Below are 25,827 nucleotides of genomic sequence, written 5' to 3' on the forward strand. Positions count from 1 at the left end.
GGAATCCAGAAAGAGCTATCAATCTGTCAGTCCTATCCGTGTCCAGGCTAGGTGAGGTTTCCTGCGTTTAAAGCAGAATGATTTGTAATGGCTAGATCTTGAAAGCAATGCAAATGCCCATCAGGTGAGGAATGGATAAAAATGAGTACTACTCAACCACAAAGAAAGAAAAACTGGGAACTTTCATAGCTAAATGAATGCAACTTTAGATGTTACTCCTAAGTGAAATAAACCAGACACACATATGTAAACATCATATTGTACTCCTAGTGTGAGACCCTAAAAGAGTAAGATCCAGAATGTACAATAGATATTGTAAAATGGGAAGAAATTTTGAAAATAAAGAGAAATTGGGATGGGGAATTAAAAGAAGAAAGAAGGAAGGAAAAAGCAAAAAAAACCCCACAACTATATATGTATATATTAGTTAAGACAGTTATATTACCAGTTTATCTTACATCACTGAAAAGAGAGGTTTGTGCTAATATTATTTGGATAATTAAATACCTATATCTTTTACTCTAAGTAACTAATTTAAAGATAATTGTATGTGATGCATTAACCATTGTTACTCCTCTACTAATTTCCTATGAAATTTTGTTTTACTTTTTCTTAAAATAAAAATTTAAAATTCATATACATACTTTTACAAGTGAAATTTATACTTTCATGGGTTATAATTTCATTTCAACTTGAAAATTTATACATAACACTGCATTAATTTAGAGATAAAGAGAGAGAAGTCAAAGATGTCTGCAAATATTTCAGCCTGAACAACTGGAAATATGCAATCTTTGTCATTCAAAATGATAAAATTTATAGAATGGAATAAATACTTAGTGAATTCACTTGAATACTTATTATATTTTTATGTGGGTGAAATGTTTGAGTGTGGATTTTAAAGAATAAGTCCAAGATAGAAATATAAAATTTGAGGGGCTGGAGATTTAGCTCAGTAGCATAAGGGCCTGCCTTACTAGTGCACGGTCTTGAGTTTGATCCCTGGTGCCAAAAATAAACAAATAAATAAATAAATAAAATTTTGAAATCATGAATAAAATAAATTCATACAGAATAGAACTGAGCTCTAGTGAAAGAAATTGTTCAAATATCAGAAAAATGAGAATACACCAAAAGAAAGAGAAGTAAATAGTGAAATGTAAGACAACCAGGAGAATATGGTGTTTTGGAAGCTAAGTGAAACTATTTTGAGAATGGAGTGATTAGTTGGTTTATGTTCTAATGATAGATCAAGTAAGATTATCCCTGAGAATTGGACACCATACTTGGCTACACTGAGAGTATTGTTGACTTGGATGACACAGTTTCAGTAAAGTTGTAGGAGTGAAATCCCAGCTCAAAAGAGTTATAGAAATAATGAGTGAGAGGAATTAAAACTGAATCTAAAAATTTTTTCATAAATTTTCCTCTGAAGGAGCCAGAAAAATGTTCCAAGAACTGGAAAAGAATACAGGGATGTTTAGGAAGGAGTTTTAATATTAATAGAATTAACTTTTATTAATTTTTAAATTTAAATAAGTTTATTTTGACCAATACACAAAACATAAATATTATACATACATATGGGTTAACATGATGTTTCTATACCTGTGTATAATGTGTAATGTTTGAATCAGATAAAATATTTTCTCAAACATTTGTCATTGTTTACCTTGAAAATGTTAAAAATCTCCTGTTATAACTTTTTGAAATATACAGTAAATTAGGTTTATCTACATTATATTATTGTGTAATAGCATGCCAGAACTTCTTACTCCTATTTTATTATTATTTAGTACCTATTGTTCAATTTTCCTCCGACTTTCCCTTCCCTTGTCTCTCAAGCCTAGGTATATATCATTCTACTCTCAAGTTTATGAGATCAAATTTTTAACATTCCACATGTGAGTGGATCATGTGGGGCTTGTGTATCTGTGCCTGGCTTATTTTTCTTATATGAATCTCCAAGTTCATGCATGTTAATGCAAATGAAAGGGTTTCATTCTTTTTAATTGATGATTAGTATTCTATTATGCATATGTATATCACAATTATAATCCTCAGACAGCTACATTGTTTACATTTCTTAGCTATTATGCATGCTGCTGCAATGGACATGGGAATGTAGATGTTTCTTTTTTGTATTTTTTATTCAATTGGCACAGTTTAGATATACATAATGATAACATTCATTATAGGGAATTTATACTTGAACATGATATATCTTCTTTCTTTTTTTCCGTTCTCCCCCCCCCCCTTTGGCTCTTTTGTCCCTCCCTATTTACAAACTCTTTGTTTCCATTTTTTTCATCTGTTCTTATTTTTCTTGCCCCTCATCCCCTACTTGGTTCATTCTCATTTGAACATTTCCTTCCCATTTCCTAATATCTATTATATGTTTTGGTCCTTATTTACACTTTAAGTTTTTCATGCCAGAAAAACAATGAGATATTTAGACATGTATATTTGATTTCTTTCACTTAAGTGTATACTCTCAAAAGGATTCCATTTAGTTAGAAATGTCTCAAGCTTATCTTTCTTTATGTTAGAATAGTACCATGTTATATAAAAAGAACACACCTTCAATATTCATTGATGAATATTTGGGCTGGTTGCAAGGTTTAGCTATTACAAACTGTGCTATGGGTGTGCATACATTGCTGTGGTGTGATGCTTTTAATTATTTTGGGAAGATACCAAGAAAGGGAATAGCTGGGTTGAATGGAATCACTAGATTAAGGTTTATTTTTATTTAAAGAAGGAAAAACAAAAAATGAAATACATGAAACACAACAAAAAAGAGATAAATATCAACCATAACAAAAACACAAAACAATAACAATATAGGCTTTCAAAATAAAGTTTTAGAAACTTAACAAGTATTGTTATTTTGCATAGTGATCTTCAAACCAGTTACTAAGATTACTAGAAGTAGACATGCAAAACTGATCTAATCCTATATGTTAACTGTTTTGTTCAAAGAACTTATAGAATTAGTAGTATAATCATCTTAGCTTCCTCAAATGTATATACATAAATTTCTATCATTTTTTCTTTTCCCTTCTTTTCTCCTTATAGTGTTGCTATAATCATGGGTGCACATATATCACTGTGATATGATGTTTCCATTTCATCTGAAAATATGCCCAGAAGCTATTTTTCCCCTATGAGCAGTTTTTTACCCTTTCATAATGTATTTTTTTAATATTTTGGATCTTATTTTCTCTTTCAATTTCTTACACTAGGGAAACAATATAACATTTACACATATGAGTTTGATTTGTTTTACTTATGAATATAGTCTCAAGTTGTATCCATTGATTTATAAAAGCCTCAAAGTGATCCTTCTTTAGAGCTGAGTAGTATTTCATTATACAAAAATACCACATTTTTTTTATCTATTCCTTGATTGATGGGCACTTGGATTATTTTGAAGATTTGGATGTTACAAATAGTGTTGCTGTAATCATGGGTGCACATATATCACTGTGATATGATGTTTTCAGTTCATCTGGGAATATGCCCAGAAGTGGAATAGCTGGATTAAATAGGACCTCCAATCGCAGCTTTTTGAGGATCTTCCACACTGATTTCCACAGGGGCTGCAAAGGACTACACTTTCATCAAGAGTACATAAGAGTTCCTGTTATCGTACTCCCTTTCTAGCATTTGTTGTTGGTTGTTTTCTTGATTCTGGCCATACTTTCTTGAGTGAGATGGAATCTCAGTGTTTTTTTAATTTGCATTTATCGAATGACCAATGATCCTGAACATTTTTCATGTATTTATTTGCCATTTGTATGTATTCAGCTGTGATATGTGCATTCATCTCAGATGTTCATGTTTGGATTGGGTCTTTGAAGTTTGGGGGTCTGATTTAATTAAATTATTTATATTTCTATATTTGAATCATTACTTACATTAGGGAAACTATTCGGTATTCACACATGCGAGATTGATTTATTTCACTTACGAGTATGGTCTCAAGCTGTGCCCATTTATTGATAAATAGAAACACCACAACTTTTTTATCCATTCCTCAGTTGATGGACACTTGGGTTGTTTCCAAGATCTGGAGATTACAAATTGTGCTGCTATAAACATAGGTGCACATATATCACTGTGGTATGATGCTTTCAGTTCTTCTGGGAATATGCCTAGAAGTGGAATAGCTGGAATAAATGGGATTTCCAGTCCCAACTTTTTGAGAAATCTCCAGACAGATCTCCACAAAGGCTGTACCAGTCTACACTCCCACCAGCAGTGCAGGAGAGTTCCTTTTTCCCCACAGCCTCTCCAGCATTTGTTGTCGGTTTTCTTGATCCTGGCCATTCTTTCAGGAGTGAGATGGTATCTCAGTGTGGTTTTAATTTGCATTTCTCTAATGACCAATGATGATGAGCATTTTTTCATGTATTTATTTGCCATTTGCATTTCTTCATCTGAGAATTGCATATTCATCTCAGATGCCCATTTTTGGATTGGATCTTTGAATTTCGGAGGTCTGAGTTTCTTTAATTCTTTATATGTTTTAGACAAGAGGCCCTTGTCTGAGAGAGAGTTCACTAAAATCTTTTCCCAGTTTGTGGGTTTTCTTTTCACTATGCTGGAGATTTCTTTTGACATGCAGAAACTTTTTAATAAGAAGTGGTCCCAGTTATTGATTCTGGGAAGTATTTCCCGTGCGGTTTGAGTCCTGTTCATGAATTCTTTACCTACTCCTATGTCTCCAAGGTTTCTACCTATTTTGTCTTCCAATGGATTTAGTGTTTCTGTTTTAATATTCAGATCTTTGACCCATTTAGATTTTAATTTAGTACATGGTGATAGACATGGTTCTAGCTTTAGTTTTCGGCAAATGGAGAGCCAGTTTTTCCAGCACCATTTATTAAAGAGACTGTCGTTCTTCCAGTGAACTTGCTTGGCTCCTTTATCAAAAATAAGGTGGTTGAGTGTGTTTGTAGTTGTGGTTGTATCTTCTAATCTATTCCACTGATCTTCAGCTCTGTTTTGATTCCAATACCATGTTGATTTTACTACTGTTGCTTTGTAGTATAACTTCAAGTCAGGGATTGTGATGCCTCCTGCTTTGTCTTTGCTGCTTAGAATTGCCTTTGCAATTCTAGGTCTCTTCTGGTTCCAGATGAAATTTAGGAGTGATTTCTCTAGATCTATAAGGTATGTTGATGGTATTTCTATTGGGATTGCATTGAATCTGTATAAGAGTTTTGGGAGAATGGCCATTTTCACAATGTTTGTTCTTCCTATCCATGAGCAAGGGATGTCTTTCCATTTTCTGAGATCATCTTCAATTTCCTTTTTCAGTGTATTATAATTTTCACTGTATAAGACTTTCACTTCTTTCGTAAGAGTAATTCCTAAATATTTCATTTTTTTGCTTGCTAATGTGAATAGTCCAGTTTCTCTTATTTCCCTCTCTGTAATTTTGTTGTTCGTGTATAGGAATGCTATTGATTTCTGAGTATTGATTTTGTATCCAGCCACATTACTGAATTTATTTATTGTATCTAAGAGTATTTCAATGGAGTTTAGGGGGTCTTCTATGTAGAGTATCATGTCATCTGCAAACAATGATAATTTAACTTCTTCTTTTCCTATCTTTACCCCTTTTATTTCTCTTTCTTGCCTAATTGCTCTGGCTAGTACTTCCAGTACTATATTAAATAGGAGTGGTGATGAAGGACATCCTTGTCTTGTACCCGATTTTAAAGTAAAGGCTTTCAATTTTTGGCCATTTAGTATGATGCTGGCTGTTGGTTTGTCATAAATGGCCTTTATTATATTGAGGTAAAGACCATTTATTCCAATTTTCTGTAAAGTTCTTATCATGAATAAGTGTTGGACCTTATCGAAGGCTTTTTCTGCATCTATAGAGATGATCATGTGATTCTTATTTTTGGCTTTATTGATATGGTGGATTACATTTATTGATTTGCGTATGTTGAACCATCCTTGCATTCCTGGGATGAATCCCACCTGGTCATGGTGTATAATCTTCTTGATGATTTGCTGGATCCTATTTGCCAATATTTTATTGAGGATTTTTGCATCTGTGTTCATTAGGGAGATCGGTCTATAGTTCTCTTTTATAGTTGGGTCTTTCTCAGGTTTTGGTACTAGAGTAATATTTGCTTCCAGGAATGACTTAGGAAGGATTGCTTCCCTTTCAATTTCATTGAATAGTTTGAGGAGTGTCGGCATTAGGTCTTCTTTATATTTCTTGTAGAATTCTGCAGTGAATCCATCTGGGCCTGGGCTCTTCTTGGTGGGCAAGGACCCAATTACATTCTCAATTTCATTAGCAGAGATTGGGTTATTCAACAGTTTTACATCCTCTTGATCTAGCTTTGGTACTTCATATGCTTCTAAGAATCTGTCTATTTCTTCTGTGTTATCAAACTTTTGAGAGTAGAGGTTTTCGAAATAGGTGTTGATGATCCTCTGTATTTCTATTGGGTCTGTAGTGATTTCTCCTTTTTCATTTCTTATTGCATGAATTTGAGCTTTTTCTTTCCTTTTTTTAATAAGGTTGGCTAGGGGCTTATCGATTTTATTTATTCTTTCAAAGAACCAACTCTTTGATTCGTTGATTCTTTGGATTGTTTTCTTAGTCTCTATTGCATTGATTTCTGCTCTGATTCTTATAATTTCCTCTCTTCTTTTGGCTTTGGGCTTGACTTGCTCTTCTTTTTCTAGCTGTTTGAGGTGTAGCATCAAGTTATTTACTTGTATTCGTTCTGTTTTCCTGATGTGGGAACTCAGTGCAATAAATTTTCCTCTCAGAACGGCTTTCATTGCATCCCGCAGATTCCGGTAAGTTGTATCCGCATTTTCATTTTCTTTTAGGTATTGTTTAATTTCTTCTTTAATTTCTTCTGTGACCCACTGATTACTCAAGAGTGTGTTATTTAGTTTCCATGTGTTTGCGGAATTTTTGCAGTATCCTTTGTCATTAATTTCTAATTTCAGAGCGCTATGATCCGATAATATGCAAGGGATGATTTCAACTCTTTTGCATTTGCTTAAATATGTTCTGTGAGCTAATATATGGTCTATTTTAGAAAATGATCCATGTACTGCTGAGAAGAATGTGTATTCTGATGTTGTTGGGTGGAACATTCTGTATATGTCTATCAAACCCATTTGTTCACAGGTGTGATTCAGTTCTGTTATTTCTTTGCTCATTTTCTGTCTGGTTGATCTGTCCCTTGGTGTCAATGGCGTATTAAGGTCTCCTGTTACAATTGTGTTACTGATAATTTGAGTTTTCATTTCTGTTAATAATTGTTTTATATAACTGGGTGCTCTGGAGTTTGGTGCGTATATATTTAAGATAGTTATCTCTTCCTCTTGGAGTTTTCCCCTTACGAGTATGTAGTGACCTTCTTTGTCCTTTATGGTCATTGTTGGTTTAAAGTTCACGTTGTCTGCAAACAGAATGGCTACTCCTGCCTTTTTTGGATTCCTGCTGCATGAAGAATTGTTTTCCATCCTTTGACTTTCAGTCTGTGAGTATCTTTCTGGGTTAGATGGGTTTCCTGTAAACAGAATATGGTTGGATTTTGTTTCTTGATCCATTCTGCTAGTCTGTTTCTTTTGATTGGTGCATTGAGACCATTTACATTAATGGTTATTACTGTTAAATGCTGGTTAATTGTAGGATTCTTATCTCTCTGCTGTTGCATCTTTATCTTTCGGTTCTGTTTAATTATTTGCTTTGCTTAGTGGTTTTTTCCTTTGTGTATCTAAACTGTCTTTCAATATTTTTTGCAGGGTTGGTTTGGTGTTCATGAAGTTCTTCAGCTGTTCTTTGTCATGGAAGTATCGTATTGCACCATCTATTTTGAATGATAGTTTTGCAGGATATATCAGTCTTGGTTGGAAATCATTTTGCTTTAGGATCTGGAATACTTCACTCCATGCTCTTCTTGACTTTATCGTTTGTGCTGAGAAGTCTGCTGTGATTCTGATAGGTTTTCCTTTATAAGTGATTTGTCTTTTCTCTCTGACAGCTTTTAATAATCTATTCTTGTGTTGGATTTCTGGGATGGTGACTATTATATGTCTGGGTGTAGTTTTATTTTGGTTATGACTGTTTGGAGTTCTATATGCTTCACTGATCCTGATGTCAGTTTCTGATCTCATGCTTGGGAAATTTTCAGCTATTACTTCTCTAAATATCCTCCTGACATCCTTCATGTTGTCTCCCTCTCTTTCATTAATCCCTATCATTCTTATGTTATTCTTCTTTGCATCGTCTTGCAGTTGTTGAATTGTTGTTTCCTGGTTCCTTGTTATTTTCAAAAGATCTTTCCTTTCCTGTTCACTAGCTGCAATCCTGTCTTCAAGGTCTGAAATTCTATCTTCACTTTCATTAAGGCAGTTTTTACAACTTTCAGTGGAGTTTTTTATTTCCTGTATATCTCTGTGCATCTGCATTATGTATTCTGTTTGTTTCTTATATTGCTCGTCTAGGGATTCTATCTTTTTGTTTAGTTTCTCCAATTTTTTATCTGTGTTTTCTTTAGATATATTTAGAATCTCTTTCATTTCTTTTATCATTTCTTCTTTTATCTGGGAGATTATTTCGAGTTTGAATTTCTTTAAAGCTTCCTGGAGTTGCTTGTCAATTTCAGTGGCTATTGTGTCCGATATATGAGGTGGATGGGATATATTTTCTTCTATATACATCGCTCCTAGGGTTTCTTGAGGTGGGCTGGAGGTTTGAGGTTGTAATTTGGTCTTTCGTTTTGTCATTTTCCTATATTTCTGTGTTTCAAGTGTTACTTGAAAGCTTCCTCAGGATCTGTTGAAAATCCCCTTCTATGTTTGGAGCTACTGGGACTCTGGCGCCACGCTACTCCAAGCCATTAGGCCTACAGAACCAGTGGCCCTCCTCTGCCTGCTCAGAACTCCGCAGTTCCAGACAAGCTGGGCCTCAGGGACACTGTGCGCCCACCTGCCCCTTGGAAGCTCCACAGTTCTTCAATCGCAGCCGGGTTAGGGTACTCACCACAGGCCGCAGTGCTTCAGGAACCTGTGGACCCTCCCTGGTTGCAGAGATATCCACAGTCCTCCAGACACGCAGAGAGGCCAATGAGGGCACCCCAGATCTGCCCAGCTCCTCCTCTGCAGACCTGTGGCCAGGCGCGGCAGCTAAACAGGCTGGGCTAGGCTGGTAGTGTGGGCCAGCCCACCTATTGGGAGCTCAGCAGGTCTCCAAATGAAGCCGGGAATGGGGAGGCTGATGTGGAAGCCTTAAACCCACCTCTCTCCTTCACTGCACCTGGAAGCCTGAGGGAACTCCAGCAGTCTGGGCGCAGAAATCCAGAGTCCTCCAGACACGCAGAGAGGCCAGTGAGGGCACCCCAGATCTGCCCAGCTCCTCCTCTGCAGACCTGTGGCCAGGCGCGGCCGAGGTCCCAATCTCTTGTCCTCTGGAGGACTCTGCCTGGGGTCCCAGACTGTGTGGACAGGCGAGAACTTCGCGTGTATACCTTTGGCAAATTAATTCATGCTTCTTAGTCTACAGTGTTCCAAGGTACTGTTAAATGATACTAAACAGAACTCAAGGAAAGTGATTGTATTTTAATGCAACTTCCAGCACATTCACATAAATATGTAATTGTGTGTGCATGTATGTTTTCAAAATAGGTCATAGATAGTAAAACTTGTACCCAGAAATTAAATGTGTATAATTTCATTTGATTCTGTACTTCTGATTAGAGATAATTCTAATAATACCATGAGTTTTGTCAAGAGATTCCAGCTCTACATTGATAGTATTGAGTTCTCTTCTTTTGGAATGCATTGTGTGCCAATATATGCCTGAGCGGTTTTAAATTGTGCTTTCAGTGAGTTATGTTAATGGAATTTAGTTATACTTTGTATTTTTGCATATGAATTTTTCAACCATTAATGTGAAATTTGGTCTACATTTTGAAAGGCAATTTGGCATGTGTTAAGTTATATCAAGGAAGATAAAATTTAATTTTACAGTTGATTAAGAGAGCTCTATAGGAACATAGATTCAGTGTTTTTGGCAGATAAAGTTATTATTTGGAGCAGGTACAGACAAAGACATGAGGACTTTTTGATATTTGGAATAATCTTAGAGTAGGATATTGAAAACAGTTTTCATCTTTCCTTGTCTTCCATTTTGTTGTCTCACTTATGGCCTGTCTAGGTGATCACTGTACACCAGATTTGATATACTCAATTCTAGTTATCTTTTATCCAGAATAAAAAGCGAGACTGAAGGAAATGTGGAGATATTGTCTCTGCTCAAAAAATTAATCAAATTTCTGTTCATAATATATTATTCTTAATAATTTTTCCTTTGGTTAAATGTGCTCATGAAAATTAAATTGAGTAGTTTATACAACAAATACTTTTGCTGATTCTTATTTTCCTTATAAGGACACAATAAACAGTCAGTCAAAAGGATGTTGAAGTTAAAGATTTTGTGGAATAACTAGACTAGGTATTTATTACTCATTACTTTTCATTTCTATTCTTAGGGACCAGTACCAGGTCAGGCTATTATAGATAGGTTAGACATATTTCAGGAGGCCATTAAAGTAGAGATTCACAGCATAGGAATTACAGTCTCCATGAGAAAATAAATCCAAATAATTCCCTTTGTTTCTTACAATAAAAATGCATTCAATAGTTTTTTATTAATCAATTCATTAAAAAATGTATAAAATGCCTGTTATTTGTTTAGAACGGGGATACAGTGGTATCCAAGATTATGCCTTATCCTTACGAAGCTTACATTCAAGAAGCAGAAGGAAGCAGAAAATAAGTAAATAAGATTACTTCAGATTATAAGTTGTATAAATAAAACAAAATAATATAATGTAATTAGAACTTAGGAGTAATATGCATTAAATGTGAAAATTAGAAAAAAAACTTGTTGACTAATAAGTTTAGACTAAAAACAGCAAAAATCCTTTCTCTGTATGGAAAATCTGAGAAAGAGCAAGATAACAACCTTAGGAGTAAAACAAAAGAGTGATAAATTCAAAGAAAGATACTCAACATCTGGGTGGATGAAATTTTTTGCAGAGATAGGTTTGTAGAGAATCATAAAGGACTAAGGTGGTATCTGGACATAGAGGGAAGTTCAGTTGACACTCTTAACGAATAAGTAAAACTTACTGATAGACTAAACAGGAAACATAAAGGAAAAGGAGGAATCAAAGAAAACTCCAAGGATTTGGGTTTGAGAAACTGGGTAGAAGAGTGGAAGAGGAGAAAAATTGGAAATGGTGTAAAAGACAGGTCAAAAATGTGGCTTTGACCAGGTTAATTGAGGATTCCTATTAGATATAAAACTGCAGATACTGAATATGTGGTTAGATAAGTGAGTTTGGATCTTGGTATGTATCAATTTGGTAGTACCAGGATATGAATATTATTTAATGTCATTATTTGACTTACATCCAGGTATAAATACAGAGCAAATCAAATAAAAAGAAATTATAAAATTTGGCAATGTGGAGATAGTCAATTGTCTTGACAAGCACAGTTTGAGCAAAGTGGTATAAATAGAAGCAAGCTTGACTTAGATTGAAAAGTTAAATAGGGGTGAAGAAGTCATGACAGTTATGGTAGCCAAGTTATCTGAGACGTTATACAAAACAAGGGACAAGGAAAAAAAGACAGTGGCTGGGAGAAAAGTGTGAGTTTAAGAGAAGCTTTGCATAATACACACCTCTATGTTAATAAGACAGATAATGGGACAAAAGTGTTTCTATAAGATAGAATAAGAATAATTCCATGAGTAATGTCCTTGAGGAAGCAAGATGATGGTGTGTGGAGAACAATGGAATTTGTCTTTGAGTAGAAACACTATAGAATATATATAGACAGACAGATAGAAAGATAGATAAATAGAAAGATAGATTGATGCAGGCATGTTAGCAAATTTTTGTATTGAGATGAAATAGTTCTCTTTCAATTATTGCTTTCTGAATAAAGTGAGACTATCAACTTGGAATAAAAAATATGTTTGAGGAGAGATGGAGTGGTAAAATAGATTTCCATGAGAATTGGAAAATTAATTAGGAAATGGTCGGATAAGTTGGTCAGTGCTTTTGTTTTTGAATCATAAATTTTAAAACTTTACCTTCATTTGAAAAACTCGTCTGGCCCTCCATACAGCAGTATAACCCTATTTAAAGATATTGCTGCCTTAAATGTGGCCTTTGTTGTGTGATAACTGAGAAAACTTCCTTAGGATTCAGGAAGAGAATAAGAGCAACTGCTTTGCCTGTGATTTCTAATATATGGAGTATGTAGTCAGGCTCTTATAGATAGGTTATACATACCTGTGTGTCTTCATGCCCATATTTTTGTTCTTTGAAATACTACCAGTGAATTCAAAAAACATGTATTGGTTTAGTTTTCTCAATCCACAGATTATCTTTTTTACTCTTTGATCATGAATGCAAATAAGCACCTTCTGATTTTCCTATGTTTGTGCCCAGCACATATCTGTATTTTTGTTCTTTGAATTTGTCAAGCTGGACTATGGGAGGACTAACATTATAATGAACATGTACCCCATGCCCTCATATCATCAACTACACTGTCAGTATGGAACAATACAATTCCCCATGATGTTTATTCATATTGAGGAGGATATTTTAGTTTTATGGAATACAATATAGAATAACAACTTTAATGTGAACAGCCATATGGACCACATTTCTGGATAATATGTGGAGGCTCATTTTTAGGTCCAACAATAATGACTTCAGAGTAAGTTGTTCAGGACAATCCTAGTATCTGCCTACTGTTTCCATATAAACATTAATAGATCACTTTCTCATTCTCCTAAGTGCTTTAGTGTGATAATAAAAGATACATATCCAAGATAATGAATCTATATTTATAGCCCCCTCAGTCACGTCACTTAAAGTGTTTATTTAAATATGAATTCTGGAGAAAACTGTTTTCACTGACCAGGTGCAATTCTTTCTTAACCATCACATGTTCTTAATGTTACATTTCTGTAATCATCACTATAACCACCATTGTTAAGGCCTTATCTTTAGAAATTGTTATCATTTTTGTTTTCTTCTGGCCCTGTCTTCTAGTGTATAATTTTTCACTCTTAACATTGACTAAAACATGTCTCTATAACTATCTAGTTAGATCAAATACTAGGTCTACCATACTGAATTCAACGTAGGCCAAAAATGTGGAAATGTGAGGTGTGCAGTAGGCCTTCATGCTAAGATACTCTGCTTCTCCCTGGAATCCTTTTCAAACAGTCACAGTGTTTAAGCTAACAAATCTGTATTTATGGCCTCCAAATCCAAATGTAGATAGGCCTTCTTCATCACAAAATATATACTATATTTTTTTTTTTTTGCCTAACAGAGAAAATAGCAGGCACTAAAGAAGGAGGATACATCATGAAAAGATAGGTAACACCTTTAGGAGCTAAGACACAGAATGGTCAGGGATTCTTGATTCTACCCACTATGACGTCAGAAAGCAAGCATCAAAATGACTGTAGGTAGAAGTGAAGAAATCATTTTTTCCTAGTCATGATTTTTTCTGCTGCCTTATTGTGGTTTTGCATTTTAATTTAAAGAAGATTGAAACATCAAAACGAAAACTAAAGCACAAGAACAAAAGAAAGTTCTAAACTATGGATAAGAAATATTTGGTATGTCTTATATAAATATCTATTTCTATCAGGTAGGCTTTCCTCATGAAAACTACCCTCTAACTTCAGTTTAACATTATCATCAGTCCAAGATTCCCTACCCCTTAAAGGGGAGTTTATTGGTATGAGCTGAAAATTAGGAAGGGGTCAGGATATAAGTTTCACGTATTATTTAATTTTTTTTTTAAAGGCAAAAAATTGCTTAATTCTTAAAAAATCATAGTTTTATGGACAGCATCAAATTTCCCCGTGTTAAAATACCAAAGAAACAGAGGATCGTGGGAAGATGGTGGATTGATAGGTGGCAGGGTAGAGAGCCTATTTGGAAGAAAACAAGAGACAATATGATAGGCCTGGGGGCTGGGGATTTAGCTTAGTGGCATAAGCGCCTGCCTTGCAAGCAGGCAGTTGTGAGTTCAATCCCTGGTACCGATAAAAAGGAAAAAGACAAACAAAAATGATAGGCCTAGAAGGTCTCTGGTTGTCTTGCTTTGAAATCCTTATTTCTTAAGTTGTTTTCTTATGATCTATTTTGTTCTGTTTGATTTTACCCTCTTTAAAATAAAAAATAATATGAGGAAAAAATAAAATACCAAAGAAACTATGTAAAAGTACCCACAATTTTCAAGTGGATCCAACAAAGTAGTTGTATCACAATGGTATGCATCTTCCCATAATTGGTATGGCTATATGAATAGGTTCTGTGTAGACTGGGATTTGTTCTTTTATGCCTCATGTATTTGTTAAAATATCAATTCCTTGCTTTATTTATTGTACTGCTACAATTCTTTCTTTGCTCTTGTACTTCAGGATAGTCATTAAATAATAACTCTTTGTCAACTGATTTTCATGAATTAGTTTTTCTTCAAATCTCTCTACAGTATGTTACAGCTGTTTGATGCTGAAGCTTTCTTCAGCCTCAATTTGCTCTGCCTGAGTTATTTTTCCAGCTTCATTTTTCTCTAGCAAATTTTGAATATGATAGTGGAAATGGTGGTTTAAGTTTAATTCTTTTATTTGAAAGGGTTACTTATTGCTTAGAGTGTGATTGAAATGTATCTTCCCTACATGTCCCCTATTCCCATCTCTGTCTCTGTATAGATAATGGATAGATGCATGGATAAATAGATGGATGGATGGATGGATGTATGGATGGATAGATAGGTAGAGAAACTTGCAAAGCCCTTGATATATGCATAATATTTTTTATTTTAGTAATTGCCTTTGTCATTTTGCAAGAATAGACCTAAGTGTCTCGTATTTAACTATTCATATGTATAATCAATACAATAATTTTAAAAGGGGTATATCATACATTGAATTTCAAATCTCCTCAAAATCATGACTAACCTTCTTCCTTTTCCCCTTAAATAATCTATATTAAGTGTCCTGGGAGCTCGTCCAGGCAGGGGATCCTTCCTGGAATTCCGGCACATCCATCATCACAATTCCTTGAAAGAAATTACAAGTAAGCTATCTCTTAAAAGGAAATTAAAGCTTGTAAATTCTATAAAAAGGAAGCAACATCTCACTTGGAAAGAAATTTGTTGGACAATTTTATGTAATTTTTAATAAGAGGTAGGTTTGTATAAAGAAAAGGACATAATCAGTGATAATGTTTCCCACTGTTAATATTTATATAATTGTGCTCCTGCAAGGGCAAAAGATAACCCTTTAATATATTTCCTAAGAAAAAGTCAGCAAGGATCAAAATTAATCTATAATACTTTCTAAATTATACTTTTTCTTAATTTAAGATCACAAATTTCACAGACATTCAGAGAAAGAACATAGGAACTATTCCCTAGCAAAAACCTAGTTTTAATGAGAATCAGAATAAAAGTATAATAGTCTACTTTTTTCCAATTTTATGAGGATGATCTTGCTTTATTTTGTGTCCTATGTAAATCTAATGTGTTTTTGAATGATTTCATACAGCATATAGTAATATAATTACAACAGTATATGCGATCAAATTATTTATACTATATGAATGTTTGACTTTTTAAAGTATCCTAACACATTACTGTTAATTTTCATTTAAAGTAGCTTTCCGATTTACGAGAACAAAGAGAACAATCTTTACAACTATATACCTCATAATTGGGACAGCTTTTGGGGAACAACTAAACCTGAAGTAAATTATGGAAACAAGCATTCTTCAAATGTACACATGAAGCCACTATTCGTATGTATCATGTATCTCCATGTTTATCTACAGTTGTATTACCAGAAATCAATATTTTATTATTGAAAAAATTACGTGACTGTCAATCCAAATAATGATTTCAGAATTTTCCATTATATGACTATCATTACTGTTTCATTTTGAAAATAAGATTAGGAAATATGGTCGATGGTACAGTGTATACATTTATATATAGTAATGTACATATATAAGTATAGGTCTATACAATGTATTTTTATAAATTGTCTATATTAATGTTTAATATATTAAATAAAAATTTGAAGTTTATAATTTTTAGAAGGGAAACGTGAGATAAAAGGAAGACCAGTTAGCTACATGTTACTAATTCAGAGGTGAAACTGGTCTTATGTTATTATAGTCATTAAATTGTCATAACTCACTACGTTTTTTAGGGTGTAGTTCGTGTACTATAAAATTCTAATGTGTCTAGTGTACACTAACTATTGCATTGGTCAACTTAATGTTGAATACTACTTAAGTGCTGATCAATGATGACACACTAACAATTAACGCAAAGTGCAACCTGGCTTTCGTTGCTCAAGTGTTTAAAAATAAGGGAATAATTATGAGACAAATTGTCACCTTAAAGTTATCCTTATAAATTTTCTTGACAAATGTAACAAATTATTTAAATTGAACTAGTTAATAGTATTTATTAAAATAAGTTGTGTTTTTATTTGGAAAAGTAGAGAAGCCTTTGTACACCATGTGACAAAATAATACTTCCCACAAAAGTCCACCATGAATCAAGTGACCTCCGATAAGTTATGAAAATGCAATGTGGATTTTTAAGAATTTTAATTATTCAAAATTAAAAATTGCAAGGCCTGTGATTAAATAAAAATTATTTTTCCAATGTCTTTAGCACATGCTTGATGTCTTATCTATGTAGATCAGTAACAGAAAATAGAACTGGTGAAAAACTGGGAAATTTTGAGGTGTATATAAAATTTTGAAAGGGAAACAAGTAATAGTACAGAAATCTTTGTAAGTCAATACATGTGGAAATCCAAGGAGTGAAAACCTGAATAATTAAAATTAAAAAATGAAATGATTGTAAAGTAAAAGATGATTTTAGAGATGAAAAAGGGATTAGGAGAGAGGGGAGAAAGGGAAAAAAACTAATGTAGGAAAGAAAAATTAAAGTTTATTATGTGCAAGTAAAATATACCAACATGAAACCATTTCCCATATTACTAAGTGTCACTAATAAAATAAAATTTTGAAAAGAAATGCTGAAAGGATTATATTGAGAATGTGAAGTAGAAACTGGCTGAATTTGAATGCAGGCTGCTTCAGGATCAATTTAGATCTGTGTTTTAGTTTCCTATTGCTAAATAACATTTCCATACACTTAGCAACTTAAAACATCACATATTTAGTATGTCACAATTTCCGTAAGTCAGGAGTCTATATATGGCTTATTTGTGTCCACATCTCTGGATCTTACATGGTTGCAGTCAAGGTTTCAGGCAGTTGGCCTTGTCATCTGGAGTTTGGAACTTCTTCAAGTTTACATTGTTGGCATATTCCATTTGTTTGTGCTCTCCCATCAAAACTTGGTTATTGTTTAATTATTTTACTAAGGTATCATTCATGATATAATTCTTTTTTTTTCTGTTGTCTATTGGTCTGTATCTCACTTGACTTTGAAGTCACCCAGACCCAGGACACTCCTATAATATTCTTGTATCTTGAGTATCATTCATAATGCCTGCCACGGAATGGTGGTCAAAAAGTGTACATTTAAAATGTTTGAAGAAGGTCACCTGAGTAATGTTTCTAAATAAAAACAGATGGGTCTCAAAGGCCTACAGTATTCATATTTTATCAAATCTGTTTTCAAATGTTCATGACTATATTTTTTAAAGATCTCTGTAACAGAAAAATGCATTTGTATATTAAGATTTTTTTAATTGTCAAAAGGTAAAATTATGCTAAGGAAATGCAATTTTGAGCATGAACCTCCATCATAAAAATATTCTGTAACAGTGATTAAAGCTCTGAATATAAGATATAAATAATCTGTTATAACATGAAAACAATTATAGATGTAATTTAATATTTGTAATAAAATCATATCAAAATGAAAAAGGAAATGTTTCATAAAGGCCACAAGTTTAGTTTACCATAACACTGTAGTTGTAGTAACATTCATCATTGTGCAGTATCAGAGTATGAACTTTGGCACTATACAATGAGAAAAAAATATGTTTGACTTTTCTTATGTAAGTATCCTCCTGTAATATTTGCGTCTTTGTGTCAGAGTCTGAATTGCACAGTACCTAAAGTAGTCTAGAGATATTGCATCAGAAATAGAGTAATGATTATTTTAAAATAGCCAAAAATTCATTTATTGAAAGAAAATATTATTTTAATCATTATAAATTTATAATAGTGATAAAACAAATTTTAAAATTGCTAAATTAATATTTGCCCAGTTTTCCAATATATAAACATATCTAAATGATAGTAAATTTTTTACTAAATGTCATGTAATTATGTTTCATATTTTTATCTTCTTTGTAGGATCCCACTCCAGGAATTCCAAAATCAAGCTATAATCAACGAGAAAGACAACTTACTGAATATTTAAATCCTGAAGAGCCAGAAATGCCTCACAGAATAGGACGTGCCCAGATGAAAATGAACTACTAAGATCTCATCAGATAAAAAAATGTGATTATCTTATTATTTTAAAATATTCATGTAAGAACTTTGAAAAACTATGAATATGATTTATCTGTGCTCTACATTTCTTTATGCATTAATGCCATCCATTTTTGTCGTCATGCCTCAACTTTTTCTGCCTACACTCCCATGATCAAAAAACTGAATGTTCATTTCTGATATCCAGTTTCTTAGATTAATAAGAATGACAGATACATGTTATGTCCCCAAATCAGCATAATACTTGCTTATTTAAGCCATATATCTTTGCAAAGTGCTCAGCAAAATATGTATGTAATTGGTTACATATATCTTGCAGAGAATGAGTTCTTTAGAGTTATGCAATGAATTTAAATATCTGCACCAAATCATCAGTATATAATTAATAAATTTTATTTGAAATGTACAATTTGATTATAAATATATTCCCCAAAACAAAAATTTCATAAATGATTTCTACAAATTTAGTGGTATAATAGAATGATTCCAAGACCTGAGTTCTACCTTAACATTTTTCCTATCTTTTCTCATTCTTTCTTTTCTTCCTTTGTGTTTCCTTATTTAAAAGCCATGCTACACCAATTATGCACCATGCATTGGTTAGTTGTTATGGTACAAAGATAAATATGAGACAGTCCATAGAAGATAGTCTAGTACAAGACAGAGAAAAAAATCCATTTTTTAATTCAATGTGATAATGCAATGATAAAGATGTGTACAGTATAAGAAAATTGGAAACCAAAGGACTATTATCTAGCCTAGGAAAAAGTGTGTTGATACATCTCCTATCTTATGGTAGATAAAAGAAGTCTGGTTTTCTTTTTTTAAAGGTGATGTGCAAGCTATTATAAAACAATAAAGAGAAAATTTACTAAAGGAGAAGATGAGAGAGTTTTGAGATAAAGTTAATGAACAAAAAGCATAGAATATAAAATAATATGGAGCATGAAGAGAAGTTCAGATACTTCTGGAGGATAAAACTAAAGACAGTGAGTTACGAGGTTGAAGAGACAGCCAAATGTTCAATCATGTGGGTTTTTATATGCAATGTAAATGAACTTAAACGAAGTCTTATAGGTTATGACTCTGTGTTGGTTATTTTTTGTTACTTGATATAATACCTGAGGTTTAATCCTTTATTAAGAAAAGGGTTTTGGGGGCTGGGGATTTAGCTCAGCGGCATAAGCAGCCGTCATGCAAACAGGCATTCGTGAGTTCAATCCCCGGTATCAATTTAAAAAAAAAAAGTGTGGGGGGGGAGTTGTTTAGTGTATGATTCTGAAGGTTATAGGGTGTGGCTACGACATCTGCTAAGTTCTGCTGAGGGCCTTCTCACATCACAATGTGGCAGATACCATTAGGTAAAGTACATACATACTAGAGAAACATTGCATGACAATATAAGAATCAAGAGGCTGGCAAAGGATTGGGCTTGCTTTTTCTTACAGTAACTCATTCTTATGAGACTAATGTAATCCATGTGACCTAACCACCTTCCACTAGGCCTTAGCTCTTATAAGTCCTACCACTTCAGTACTACTACACTGGCAGCCACTCTTCCAGCACATGAATCTGTGGGGGACATTAACCTATAGGGGTCCATGCAGACAGTATCCAAGCCCTAGAATCCTCAGTTGAAAGAGTTAACAGAATCACGGTTGGATTTTATAATTTAGACTGATCACTGTAGTGGTTGTGTGGTAGACAGATTTGGAAGAGACAATATAAGAGGCAGAGCAACCAATGAGAAGGCAGAGGTGATGAGTCCTATAGCCAAAACACTGAAATGAATAATGGAAGGGCAGGTTGAAGAAATTTCTAGGAAGTAAATTTATAGAACAAGGGAGCTCTGAGATGTTACAAATGAGAGAAAAAAAGGAAAGGTTATTATGGTTGAAAGGTTATTATGGTTGAAAGGGTATTAGCACTACTCATGGATGTAGGTCACTCACAAGTCAACAGGTCAATAAGAAGTCTGGGCAGCAATGAACAATTTAGATGGAAAGGAGATTAATTACTACTACAGATCCATGACCTTCAGATTAATTGGACCATTAACACTTCCCAGAAATCTAAGCATGAGATAAATCCGTCTCCAGTACCAAACAGTGATTATTTTATTCCTTTCTTTTGACTTTTGACCCATTTTTATTTGCACATTCTCAGATGATTTCATTTTGTAAATTAAAAAAATAAATGGATGCCATCGAATGGAAAATCCTAAATCTATAAATAGTTTTTTACGCACCCTCTCATTTCATTATATCTCATGTCTTATTGCAGTGTTTTTGCTTGTTCTCTAAATTTCATCCACTTCACCCTTTGCTTGGACCTTGTTGCATCAATTATCTTCTTTTTTCATGATTATCTTAGATCTTTTCCTAATGAAAACAATAAAAATCTTTCAATGGAAACCATGAAAATGTGCCATCAAGTCCTCTAAGCAATGGTCCAATATACTGCATTCTGAAAGCTTTCCTGTGTTTGCTTTTCTCCTCTGTTCTCCAAGGCTGTTCTATATTATGCCTATTCATTTTCAACAGACTCCTTTGAAAGGTGACTTTGGCTTGAGGAATTCCTGATGATTTTTCTGAGCCTTCCTTAGACTGTATAGTAGACTTTAGGTCATTTCCTTATAACTTTTATTCCTACTTTCACCCACTATGGAATCTCCTTGCTTCCCCCACTATTTCTCACACAGGTGTTTCTGATAATAAAAAATATCTTTTCATAGCTTCATTCCATCATGATGTAGGGTTTGATTCTGGGAGAACCTTATGACACACACTTAACATTATATTTTTTTGAAACTCTTAGTTCACCATTATCTTTTTCTTCATAATCAAAATTCCAGAATGAGTTGCCTTTTCTTCATATAATTTTATTTGACTAATCCATCAACTCATACAAATTTAGCTTCAGTACTTATTACAGGATAAGTTCTACGAGTTCTACAGCTGAAACACTGAGAATAAAGAGTGGAAAGGCACCTTATTCAAATTTCTCTTTCCTTTGTGTCACAAAATCTAATGTGTAGGTCAGTATATTTAACTCTCATCAGCGTTCATCATCAATGACACCTACTGGAAACGCCCACTTTTGATTTTATCATGTTACATTGTCTCTATTTTTCTCTGTAACCCTCTGACTTCTCTTTTTCAATTTTTTTTCTGGCTTTCCCCACCCTGTTTAGTCCTACTAATTATTTGGAGGTAAGTCTTTTTTTCTTTATTCATACTTACTCTCCTTAATAAGCAATTTCACTTGAACCAATTGTTTTAATTACCACCTCTGATAATTCCCCAGTTGTTTTGTTTTGTTTTGCTGTCTTTGAGACAGGTATTGCCATCAGGTTAGGTGGGCATTGAGCTCACTTTGTATCCCAGGCTGGTCTTGAACTTGCAACGATCCTCCTGCTTCAGCCTACTGACTGCTGGGATTACAGGTGTGCATCATCACATCTAGCTCTACATATCTCCCCATTGTGTATCTGCAGTTTTGCCATCGTTCTGACGTTCCCACATGGTTACATCTCTACTTAGATATTTCAAAATCTTTGAAAACTCAGTTCTTCTGAAAGTTAGCTCATCTAGTTATTTGTGTCAGTTTCCTATAACTATTGCAACCAAATTACCAGAAGCTTGCTTTATAAGTCAAAGGTATTGTCTTACAGTTCTGAAGATCAGAAGTCTTATATGCATCTCACGGAGATAAAATCAACTGAGTATAGCTATATTCCTTCTTCCATAGGGTGAAGCTGTTACAGGCTGCCCACTGTCTTTGCCTCATGGTCTCTTCATCTATCTTCAAAGCTGGCAACAATAGCTTAAGTCTATCTCATATTTCATCACAGCAAATTCCTCTTTTGTGCCTATCTTCAACTTTTAAGAATTTCACAGTGCCCAATCAGACACTCAAGGAAAATCTCACTATTTTGAGGTGTGTTCATTCACATTAATTTCATCTGGAACTTTAATTCTCTTTTATATTTAAAGTAACACAAGTTTCAGTGAATAAACTCGGCCTGTTTGAGGAAAGTGAGTTATTTTAATTAACACATCATTAAAGTTTGCAATTTGAAAGCCATCATTTATGCCTTAATATCTTAAGTACCTTGTCAGCAGTATAGTTGTGTGGAAGAAAGGAAAAAAAATGATTGCAAGTTCTTTATTAGAAAGGTTTAGTTAACGATTACTTTTTTACTAGAAAGTTTGCTGCTAGTCCAAGTTCTCAAGAATAACATCTTTCCCAAATGAGTGACACCACATGGAATTTAAGCTTGCGTGTCTGGGGGTCTGGGGATATAGCTCAATGGCACAAGCCCCTGCCTGGTAAGTGTGAGGTTGTGAGATTAATGCCCGATACCAAAAGAAAAAAATGCCAGTAAGATTGTGTGTCTGATTTATTTCACTCAGCATATTTTTGAGGTACATCGATTTCCCTACAAATGTCTCAAAGTTATCCTTCTTTAAAACTGAGATATATTCCATTATATAACTGATACCATATATTCTGAGTACAAACAAAAGTAAAATAAGGGATGGATACAAGGAAACAAGGAAACATATTTTACAAATGGGAAATATCTAAAAGACTAAGAATGAAGTGAGAGAAGGAAGATCACTGGAAATAAAAATATTTAAGACATGTCATTACAGGTCTCAAATACCCACAATGAATGTAAAAATTATATTTAATAAACATAAGCTAAGAAGAATAATAACAATGAGAATGAAAATAAGGAAAGGGGATTTAGAGATGGAAATCCTTCTGCATAGCTTCTCGAAGGATAGGATTACAGACATGTGTGACCATGCCCAGCTCTCTGAAAGAATTCTTGAGTCATTGGAGAATTCTATGAAAGTCACATAGTTTATAAAATAAGCAGATTTCAGGTTGCTGACAGTTATCTCTACTCATACTGACAGTCATATAGGTCTAGACCTTGGGTGGTAGTGTTTCTGTATGTGTTTAATGCATTACCGTAGCAGGCTTGAGCCAGCTCCTATACATTGAAGAAAGAATGCATATTCAGTGTTCAGTGCATTGTTCTCTTGATGCTGAGACTATCCTAAGAACAAAGTCTGGGTGGATAGAGATGTGTCTGTCCATAAAGAATGATTCTCAAGTTGTCAGAGGTATTTGCTATAAATGCTGGTATCAGAATAGGGAAAGACTCAGAATAGAGGAAATGTATTTGGGTAGAAAAAGGATGAGAAAGGATTGTAACTCTCTGCCTAGACTCAGAAACTCCTAACATTTTCTATAACTCCAAAACACTGGCCACCATGATATATTGAGGAAATGGGTACCTGCACTATTAGTTTGGGGCTAGAAAAAAAATGAATATAAAATGGTAAAACTGAAATCTTAAGATTGAGTGAGGACTCCAGCACCTGACTCCTTGAAGACAAAATAACGGGCTGGAAGAATCTCAGTGGGGCAGAAGGATGGAATAGAACTGCATGAAATTTGAATATGATGTCAGACAAAATGTTCAGCTGCTTTGGAGAGAAGTTCTAGAGCTGAATTTCCCTTGCAGGAAACAATGGAACCAGGGTATCTGTCACCCTGTATTAGTGGCAAAATGCCCAATACCCACTCCTTACAGGAGAAGTTTATGTTGACTCAGCTACAATGAGTTCAGTCCATAGTTGACTGATTTCAAACCAGAAAGAGCATGATGGAAGGGACACCTGGAGAAAAACTGCTCATATGGTGACTGAGAGGCAGAGAAAGGAGAACCTGGGGATAAGAATACACATTTGGATCATGCATCATGTGCCTAGTAACCAGGTCCTATCTGGAACAGTAAAGTTAACTATGAACCCATTGATGGACTAATCCACTGACAGGTATAGTGTCACCATGTTTCAATAACCTTCCAAAAGCATCACCTTTGAACAAGAGGTTTTTGTACATTTTATGTTTGAAAAAATCACACCCCTAATTCAAACACTGATTCTGTGTGCCTATCCTCCCTCCAATCTACTCAGAGGCATTCAGAATAATCATAGCAATACACAGACACTGGCCATCTACACCTACAAATATGTAGTCTTGAAATGGATAGACTTCAAAACATACTCAGAACCTTCCCAAGGAAAATGAGACAATTTTCTGGTGCCTCATTACTAAATACTGAAGACACTGAATCAGTAGTTGGGAGCTGATCTGACCATCGGTGGACTTACTCCATTACTCATCAACAGTCACAGAAAGGTAGAGGTAGGCATGTTCCCTGATCAAAATGGCATCTCTTACTGGGATAGTGGTGGAGATCTTTAGGCTAAAATTTTAAAACAATTTTCACACCCTCTTTTTATCAGGTAAGAGGCAAGAAGTGACTCCAGAATGAATACTGCCACAAACAGGACTATCAGACCCAGTGTTTTAAAAATGTTTTTCATTGTACATGTTGAGTGGGGAGTGGGGATCTGTTTATGAGTGTTACGTTTACTTCTATAATGTCTTATATCATGTTCCACTACAATGACAATAATTTCATAGGGTTTGTTTGTGTGTCTGTTAGTTCATTAACTAGGTTCAATATAGCCATCTTCTCTTTCTTTCCACTTATACTCCCTCCCCATTTCTTCTTTCTTTACTTTTTCTCACATACCCACTCAAAATTTCCCCTTTTTTCTTATGTATAGACATTAATGTTAATTTTTCTTTTTATATTTCTCTCTTTTTTTGTATGTAAGGATATATATATATATATATATATATATATATATATATATATGTTTGCAAATGTGTTTGAGTGTTAGTTGTTGGTTTTGCTCCTATAGTGCATTACTTCGCTTTGTCAGCTTTTGCTAGTTTATTAGCTGGATTCAATCTCTCTATATCTTCTCTTACTTTCCATTTACTTTCCCATCCCCACTCTTTTTTCTTTCTTTTCTCTCACATAACCTCTCATTCTCTCTCCATTCCTGCCTCTTAACTGTTATGTACATATTATCACTAAGTTATTTAACTTCATTCCTTTTCAGTTTTTATCTTTTATGTTTGTTCTTCTTTCTTAAATTCTTTCTATTTTTTCCTAGTCTATTTTACCCTTTATTATTCCTTTATGTGTGTTAGTGAAACAGAAAATAACTTTTAAACGTCTTAAATTAAAATCTGATATGTGATTGGTTTTTGGATGTTGATATTGGAGTCATTCGCTCCTCACAGTGCAGTGCTGGATATTGAACTTAGCATTTTGATTAGACTAAGTGAATGCTTCTATGCTGAG

General features: G+C 34.0%; 1 protein-coding gene across 4 annotated transcripts in view; it reads left to right on the forward strand.

Annotated features, from left to right (window-relative positions):
* The window catches only part of LOC134475471 (uncharacterized), a 100,252-nt gene extending 75,373 nt beyond the window's left edge, over window positions 1-24,879 (forward strand). The window contains exons 5-8 of one of the 4 annotated variants that reach the window (XM_063246149.1): window positions 15,091-15,173; window positions 15,752-15,893; window positions 18,444-18,593; window positions 22,335-24,879. In XM_063246149.1, coding sequence (XP_063102219.1) covers window positions 15,091-15,173; window positions 15,752-15,893; window positions 18,444-18,572 — 354 coding nt within the window. In that variant the 3' untranslated portion in view covers window positions 18,573-18,593; window positions 22,335-24,879. Of the gene's footprint in view, window positions 1-15,090; window positions 15,174-15,751; window positions 15,894-18,443; window positions 18,994-19,414; window positions 20,803-22,334 lie in introns of those variants that run through there. The other 3 variants (XM_063246148.1, XM_063246150.1, XM_063246147.1) reach the window with 3 other exon arrangements.
* The last annotated feature ends 948 nt before the right edge of the window (window positions 24,880-25,827 follow it).

Source organism: Cavia porcellus, unplaced genomic scaffold, assembly GCF_034190915.1.
Source record: "Cavia porcellus strain 051 isolate PalLab524CR breed Dunkin Hartley unplaced genomic scaffold, mCavPor4.1 scaffold_3, whole genome shotgun sequence".
In the NCBI taxonomy this organism is placed as follows: domain Eukaryota; kingdom Metazoa; phylum Chordata; class Mammalia; order Rodentia; family Caviidae; genus Cavia; species Cavia porcellus.